An 8,600-nucleotide genomic window follows, 5' to 3' on the forward strand; every position below is an offset into this window, starting at 1 on the left:
CACAAAAAACTTTAATATTTCTTTAACTAAACACTCTCTATCTTACACTCCACCTTAAACTTTAACTCATTTTATATTATATTATTATTTAAATACAATAAATAAGTTAGAGTAGTATTAACTAAATAAAAAACATTGCAATAATTTAAACATTACATAAATAAATAAGATAGAAAAAAACATTAGATAACTAAAAAGAACATTACATGAATAAATAGAAAAAATTACATAAATAATAAGAAACTTATTATTGTAATAAATAAAACTAGTCGAGAGGTGTCATGTCTTCTCTTCGTCTTCGTCCGGTGCCAAGATGGATTTCATACTCACGCGATATGTGCGAAGGATTTTTTCTCTTTTTTAGCCAAGGCTGGGTTGATAGTTGTGTTGAAAATGTTGAAGGTGTGACTCATTCCTTTCATTTCTGACGCGTTGATGTTTTTTTCTTGTTGGGTTAGAAAAATTTATTGTTGGTCTATCATGATTTGAGAACGAAGATCATTGGATGAGGTACCTAATGAGGCAGCATCAGACGAACCCCGAACTTTTACGACTTTTTCGACTTGCTAGTCGATCGGGTGGACGCCAGATCGGGTCGTCCACGAATAAATTCGCGTGAGCCGGGTTCAAATCAACTCTTAAAGGATCCTCATCTCACAAAGTGATCACTGGTTCCGGAAGTGAACGTCTGCGAGTATTCATTACGTCTTCCGTGCAACAAAATTTTGGACACTAGTACTTGCTTATAGTGCGTAAAAGCAATACCCTGACGTTGTCAATATTGTGCACGCGCAGCTTCAATGATATCCTCATCACTAGCTCCACTTCACCAATCTTTTTTTAATTCATTGTAAATACCAAAAAAAGTTTGATATCTTTTGCCATTTTGCCCATTTTCGAGTTATTTGATCGTTGTTTCTTTTATGATCAGCGACACGATTATGGTTGGCTACAAAGGTATTCCAAAATGAATCGTACGTGTGTAAGGTTCCACTTTCTGGGTTTTCCGTAGAATCGAGTATGTAACGACCTCGAATCGGGCCTAGCAGTAAATGACCTTTTTACCCTTAGTTAATATTAATTTATCAATATTAGTGATTTTAATAATTATGTGTTTATAATTATTTGATTACTTAGTTATGGCGTTTTATGACAAGGTTCACAGAACATATTTCGTTATGTGAATTGGACCTCGTTAGGGCTACCTAATGAGGTACATTGTGTTTTAGATAACTGAAAAATACTCGTGTGTTAGACGGAAGAGGTTTCCTCATAATAAAGAAACCCCTATATGAATATATACTCCCGTACGTTCTTCCCATTGCTATTTTTAGTAAACATAAACCCTAAACATATTCCTAAATTCATAAAATCAAAGTGTTATGATCAAGTGATTTCGTTTATCTGATTATAATGTTTAGGGATCAAAACAAAGTAAATATCACTGAATTTGGTGAATTTAAAGTGGGTATTGGGTTAAAATAGGTTTTGATGATTTTTAGGTTTGATTCTTGATCCAAGTGTTTGTTTTGATGAATTAGTAGTTGTAATAGTTTCTATATGTGTGTTATGGTATTATTGATGCATTAGATTGATCAAATCAAGCCGAAATCGTATTTTGGGAGTAAAAAACCCAAAAACAACGACATGATGCTGTTCTTCAGCATTCGTATGAGTAACAGCTCAACCATGTGGTTGAGCACGCGTTTGAGGAATCTACCACGCGGTTGAGGGCTCAACCCTAAGGGGGAGGGCTCAACCACGCGGTTGAGTACTTGTCAGCTTTTGGTAAAATTGAAAAATGTCGTAACTTTCAAACCGTAACTCCATTTTTGACAAATAAAATATCGTTAAAATTTTCTCGAGGTCTACTTTCCAATGATAAGGTTTTAAAATACTAAATCTAACTTTAGATTTGGGTGTAAAAAACTCGAATTGCAGGTCTGGTGTTGTTCTTGCTCAACTGTGCGATTGAGGCACTCAGCCATACGGGTGAACTGTCCATACGTGTGAATAACCTACTCAATCGTGCAAGTAGACTTGAAAGTCACTCGTGGGAGTAGGTTATCATTCGTGCGAGTGAGGAAACTCATTCGTACGAGTGAGCTAGTCAGTCGTGCTAGTGAGGATACTCATCTGTACTAGTGAGCTAGTCAGTCGCACGAGTGAGATCCCATCCGTGCGAGTGACAGTGTTTGTATGTTCGTGTCAAGTGCAATTCTGACCCATTTATTGTATTGTTGTGTTTATTTATTCATATGTGTAAGATAAATGAGATTATCAGGTGATAAAGGAAAAGGTGAAGGCTTAGTGAAATAAGACTACTGAGTTCTTGTATTTTCAGGTGAGTGGGACTATCCTAATGTTTATAAGTATTTAGTAGCAGGTTATGTTACTGTTACCTTGACTTACTCACCTGAATAATTAGTATATGATATATTGCGCTATATTATGTGACTTGTCGTGGCTACCCTAGATGCCGGCTACGGGTTACTAGTCCGGTAGTCAATATTGCCGATTGCAGGTTTTGTTGCAGTAACTAGCTTACACGTGGGGCTGTTAAGAGTGGTATAAACTCTGTCCAACTGTAAGCTAGTCAAGAGGCAAGAATTAGTCTTTCTGGTTCAAGAGTTACTATTCGTGTAGTATGGTAGAATGATGCATCCCCTGCATCCGAATACTATACGAGGGAGACGGTAACTAGAATTATCGGTATACTCCAGCCTGATCAGTTGGAGTTAAGGGCCCAGCCAGGCCGCCGATCCTCTTGTTATCGAGACCTTGTTTGTGTATTGGCTAGCTTGATGCTTAATGCTTATACCTGTTAGGATTGTGCCATTCACTTAGCCTTGTGCCAACTCCCTCACTTCCCTGCAGGTAGGCTAATATGCTAGGATTTTGGGAGGTTCTTGTTGTGCCGGATATGTTTGAAGTACAAACTATGATGTCTTTTGAATAACATACGAATAGTTGTTTAACTTAACACCAGATGATTTATAATAACCGTGTGGTATTGTAAAACATAATTATGGTTATGTAATTATTATATGTATAATGTTTCCGCTATGTATTAAAAAAAATGGAGAGTGTTACAGAGCCAACGTTCCGCCAATATTTTTTCTTCGTCCGGAGTCTGATGCCTAATACAACGTTTCGAGCGTTCACTTGGTTCGCCTACTTTTTTCTTATCTTTTCTTTTAGTTTTTTTTTGTTTTTCGATTTCGGGTACGCTTTCAAGAGTCGGTTATGTGAAAGGTTGTGATATGTATAAAACTTGTTCTGAAAGAATTGTTTTTGGTTAAAAGGAAATTGTTGTTGTTGTGAATAATGTGAGTTGTTTTGAAATTGTAATTGTTGTTGAAATGGTTGGTGTTGTTGTGGTGGTTGAACAAATTGTTGGTGCGGTGGTTGAACAAATCGTTGTTATTGGTAGAATGCCTTTTGATTTGGTGTAAATTGTGAAAAACTTGTTTAACTCGGAGAAGAATGGATAGCTTGATTCGATGACGAATTATTTGGTGACAGGATCAAATTGTTGATCATAAGGTTAAAAAAATCATTGTTAGTTGGTAGAGACATTTTTTTTAAGAAATTGCAGTGAGATTGTATGAAATGGTTGTGAGAGTGTATGAAATGTTAGTGTATAATGGTCGTGTAATGGGTTATATATATAGTAGGTAAATTATTAGTTTTGGGAAAAAAAAAATTTTAAGCATTTAGTTGTTGAACATATTCTCAACATTAAAAAAAGAAACAGGGCCCCACAATTGTTCTGTTACCATCCGTTGCAGGTCAACTGGAGAACCCGGTGGCAACCTGATGTCTATCTTGGTTACCGACTAATGAGTTTTAATGGGTCAGCTTCACCGTACATATGGAGTGACCTTAAGGGTCTTAGATCTCACACATGAGCTTGTAGAGTAATACATTTATTTGGGAGGTGCTATTTTCATATTATTTTTCAAAATATCATTGTATGGGTAAAATAATTAAGTGGAGGTGAGAGCATTGGCGAAACTGTAAAAATTTTTTACCGGAGGCTAAATTTTTTTAAAATGTTCACATTAAGTGTAATTTTATTTCTTCTATTCTTTCATGAAAATACAACTATTTGTATCATGGACTTTTAAGGTGAGGGCAAAATATGGAAGAGTTTTGGCAAAATACAACATTTTGAGTCATGAGCTAATAAGTTGGGGGCCACATAAGGAGGTTGGGCAAAATACAAGTTATTTCCTTCAAAATAAAGAGTTCAATAATAAAAAAGATGGAGACTTTTGGGTCATAGACTTTTAAGTTGGGGCTAAATAAAAAATTTAAAATTTTAACCTTAAAAATTTCAAATCCAATGGGAACAGGTGCCCCCAGCACACTCTAGTTTCACCCCTTGGTGAGAATCTCTACATCTGATGAAACAAGTAGGTCATTGATGACGTGTCACTCTCACAATTCGTCTACTAACTAGTTGTGGAGCCCTCGCTTTGCGCCGGGGGCTCCGTTTTGAATGCGAGTTAAAAAAAAAAGTCTTGATCTATTTTGTAAAAAAGAATTTTTTTTCGACATAACATTGAAGGGTTGTTCCTTTTGTGAAAGTTGCTTCTTTTAGCGTTCGGGTTTTATTTAAAAAAAAAGTTAGTAAAGTGGGGGTTCGATTTGTATTTTAATAAAAGTTAGTGGGTTAAGTTTGTGAAATTTGAAAAAACTTTACGTATAAAGTGGGGGTTCGATTTGTATTTTAATAAAAGTTAGGGGGTTAAGTTTGTGAAAATTGAATATTAGTAAAGAAAAAAAAGTTAGTAAAGTGGGGGTTCGATTTGTATTTTAATAAAAGTTAGGGGTTAAGCTTGTGAAATTTAGGGAAAAATATACGTATAAAGTGGGGGTTCGATTTGTATTTTAATGAAAGTTATGGGGTTAAGTTTGCGAAAAGTGGAGAAATAAATAGTACTATTCATTTCCACTTTATCTTTTAGATATAGGTATATAATATATAATTACCATCCATGTGTTAATCCTCAAATAAATCCGGATTAAGTCCCTTAATAATCACAAAATTACACGTGTCCTAAACAAAATCATCATTAACCTGCCATTTACAAATAAAAATATAAATTATATAAAATAAGGGGAAATGTTAGCTGCAAAAATATGCAGCCAAGAACTCTATATATGTCTTTCAAAATCATACATTTTTATGTTTTAAATGTTATTTTCTTTCCTTTAATGATCAAATTAACATTTTTCTTCCTTCATTATGTTTATCACTGTGTAAACAAAAATGTCATGAAATTAAAATTATGTGATATGTATTCGTATATGTTTTCATGTATATTTCAGGAGGTAATAAGTTGCATGTGGGTAGAGTGCTATAGACCGTAGCTTCTTAATTGTGATGAATGGATTATTTTTCCTTTCATTTATGAAGAGAAAATTAGGAAGAAAAGTAAAGAAAAACATAAAAGGTGCTGTTTTTGAGAGCTAAAATGTAGGGTTCTTGGCTGCATATTTTTGTAGCTAAGATTTGCCCAATAAAATAAAAGCATAAGATCTGGATAACCTCTCTACCCCTCTGTCTTCAAAATTCTAACACCTACAACCTTTAAACCGACGATTATGACCTCCGGGAACCGTAATAGAGGTCGCCACTATAACAAATTTATCCGCTACAATTGTATGCACCTAATGGTATAAATTTTGTATAATATTTCTGGTTTACTTAAACTCGCAGGAACCTGATGGGAAAATAAGTCACAACGGGTAAATTGACAAAGCGGAAATAAACCCCGTTAGACAAACTAATGATACGCATAACCGATTGGCTCGTGTTGCGCATCACACTTGCACCATGTGCATATCCTCCGCGCTATAGCACTACTGGTGCAAGTAAATGTGCGCTAGGGGCGCCAACTTGATGATGGCGCGCTAGAAAAAGATGATGTGTCCTGTACTTATCACGATCTCTGTACAAAGGGCCGACAAGTAACAAAAAAGGTAATAGTACTGTTCCCTGGTCCCCTCCACTAAGTTACCAGGCAGTGCAGACAAAAAAGTAACGTAGAACACGTGGCTCTAATGAATGGACAACACTGTAGCTATAAATAACGGACTCGAATCACAAGGCAGGAGGCTGGTTCTTTTGGGAAATTACACACATACTATTTTTAGTATATTCGTACGGATCAGCCGCGCTGTCTATACAGCGCCCCTCTCACCCGCGCTACCGGGCTTATAGCATTTCACTAGACATCTTTGATATACATGTAACGTTCCTCGAACATAAATCTTACAACCTCGCGCAAGCCATCAATGACCGGACTACCCGTCGATGGTGGGTCTACGTGTAACCACCCCTGTTGAGATCATCATCTCGCAAGGGGTTAGTCACAGTACTCCAGACCGGAGAGTTAAACTCAATTGACCCTTAAATCCCCTCTTAATGATGTCAAGCATGGACCGAACCAGACCCGGTTATTCTATGCTTGATCATTTGACGCCATCCGTGGGACATACAAGCTAAATGGTTTTGATTTGATCTTTTTTTATATATGTCCACTTCTCATTTATTTATTCTATACAGGCACTTGTAGCGTAAAAATAGGTGCGTTCAATAGCCAACTGCCTACCGCAGCAAGGAACGAAGCGCAAAGCTAGCGCTGACGGGAGCTCGAGGATGACGGAGATATTATTCCCCGCCATTCAGACGTTTAACACTTCCTACGCACCAATTGTAGTGCAGGGATATCTGCCAGAGTCAGGACATGGCGTTAAGCGCCTTCACATAGTCAACGACAGTAGCGTCGACATCATGTACGAGCATTGCTTCCGACAGCTGCCCACAACAGTGAGGAGAACCATCAAACCTCCGACTACGGCTTTATCCGGATTTTTCGGAGAATCAGCGTGGCCTATCGGAATCTTGGATTTGAAGCTGGAGCTGAGAGACAACAGAGATAAATCAAAGAAGCGCACCGAAAGTATAGAATTCTGCGTTGTACGCTCGTACTCTAGATATAACGCCATACTAGGGAGGACTTTCATTCAGAAATTTGGCGCTATACCGTCCACCATTCACGGGATGGTTCGATTCCTGACGGATCAAGGAGTTGCCACCCTCGAGTCAACGCCGTTGGACACCTTATGCGCGTCTGTTACTAATAAGGATAGCGCTACTCCAGAAGAAAAGGGTGCAAATGAGTGGTGGGTTATAGTTAATCCCGAGTATCCGGAACAGAAGGTAAAAATAGGGGGGAGCCTTACACACGAGACTAAGGAAAAGCTGCGGAACATCCTCATCGCCAACTCTGACGTGTTTTATTTTCGCGATGCTGACATGACTGGAGTACCACGAGAGATAGCGCATCATCACCTCCGCTCCAGCATGAATTTGGCCCCAATTAAGCAAAAGAAGTGGCCAATGGCCCCAGAGAGAAGTGAGTGGTTATGCAGAGAAGTGGATAAGCTGGTCAAGGCCAACATACTGCGCAAAGTGAATTACCAGACATGGGTAGCCAACCCTGTGCTGGTGGCCAAGTCAGATGGAACGTGGCAGCTCTGTATTGATTTTAAAGACATTAACAAAGCTTGCCCTAAAGACAACTATCCTTTACCAGAAATAGACTGGAAAGTAGAGTAGCTTACTGGTTTTAGATTCAAGTGCTTCCTGGATGCCTACAAATGATATCACCAAATACAAATGACGGAAGAGGATGAAGAGAAAACCGCGTTCCACACGGACCAAGGGATATACTGTTACACTAAGATGCCCTTTGAACTAAAGAATGCGGGCGCTACTTATCAACGCACTGTCGATACATCATTCGCTAAGCAGATAGGGCGAAACCTTGAGGCATATGTTGACGACCTCGTCATTAAGAGCAATGCCTAGGAACAATTGTTGGCCGACATACTCGAAACGTTTAACACGCTCCGAAGCATTAACATGAAACTCAAGCCAGCCAAGTGCAGCTTTGGGGAAGAGGAAGGGAATTTTTTGGTACACATTGTGACTCAGCGTGGAATCAAGGTTAACCCAAAGAAGATAGAAGCAATTGAAAAAATGCCTTCCTCTAAAACAAAAAAGCAAATTCAAAGCCTCAATGGGAAGTTAGCCGCATTGACGCGATTCTTGTCCAAGGCCGCCGAAAGATCACTCCCATTCTTTCACACCCTGAAGGACTGCGCTAAGAAGTTAGATTTTAAGTGGACCGATGAGGCAGAAAAGGCATTCCAGGAAATGAAGGCACTCCTCAAAGACCTCCCGACGTTAATAGCGCCGATTGCAGGCGAAACCCTGATACTTTACCTTGCGGTATCTAGGGAGGCTGTTAGCTCCGTTTTAGTTGCTGAATGAGGGGACGCCCAAATGCCAATTTACTTCGTCTGCAAAGCGCTATCAGGAAGAGAGTTGAATTATCACCCCATAGAAAAACTTGTGTACGCGCTCGTCGTTACCACCCGACGTCTGCACAGATACTTTCAAGCACATTCGACAGCGCTAGAGTTGGGCGAACATGAAATCTCATACTGCGCTAGATATAACGGTGCTCACTGATCGACCTATTCAACAGCTACTCTATAAGCCCGAGTTATCGGGTAGGCTA

At 38.7% G+C, this 8,600-nt stretch overlaps 2 protein-coding genes across 2 annotated transcripts; both read left to right on the forward strand.

Moving 5' to 3' along the window:
- The first annotated feature begins 6,670 nt into the window (after positions 1 to 6,670).
- On the forward strand, positions 6,671 to 7,633 carry LOC139870233 (uncharacterized). The gene has a single exon (XM_071858068.1). It carries the CDS (start codon positions 6,671 to 6,673, stop codon positions 7,631 to 7,633), a length of 963 nt encoding a protein of 320 aa, XP_071714169.1.
- A 306-nt stretch (positions 7,634 to 7,939) lies between these two features.
- Positions 7,940 to 8,350, forward strand: LOC139870234 (uncharacterized mitochondrial protein AtMg00860-like). Its single transcript, XM_071858069.1, has one exon. The coding sequence runs from the start codon at positions 7,940 to 7,942 to the stop codon at positions 8,348 to 8,350; it is 411 nt and encodes a 136-aa protein (XP_071714170.1).
- The last annotated feature ends 250 nt before the right edge of the window (positions 8,351 to 8,600 follow it).

Source organism: Rutidosis leptorrhynchoides, chromosome 10 (genome assembly GCF_046630445.1).
Source record: "Rutidosis leptorrhynchoides isolate AG116_Rl617_1_P2 chromosome 10, CSIRO_AGI_Rlap_v1, whole genome shotgun sequence".
Classification (NCBI taxonomy): Eukaryota; Viridiplantae; Streptophyta; class Magnoliopsida; order Asterales; family Asteraceae; genus Rutidosis; species Rutidosis leptorrhynchoides.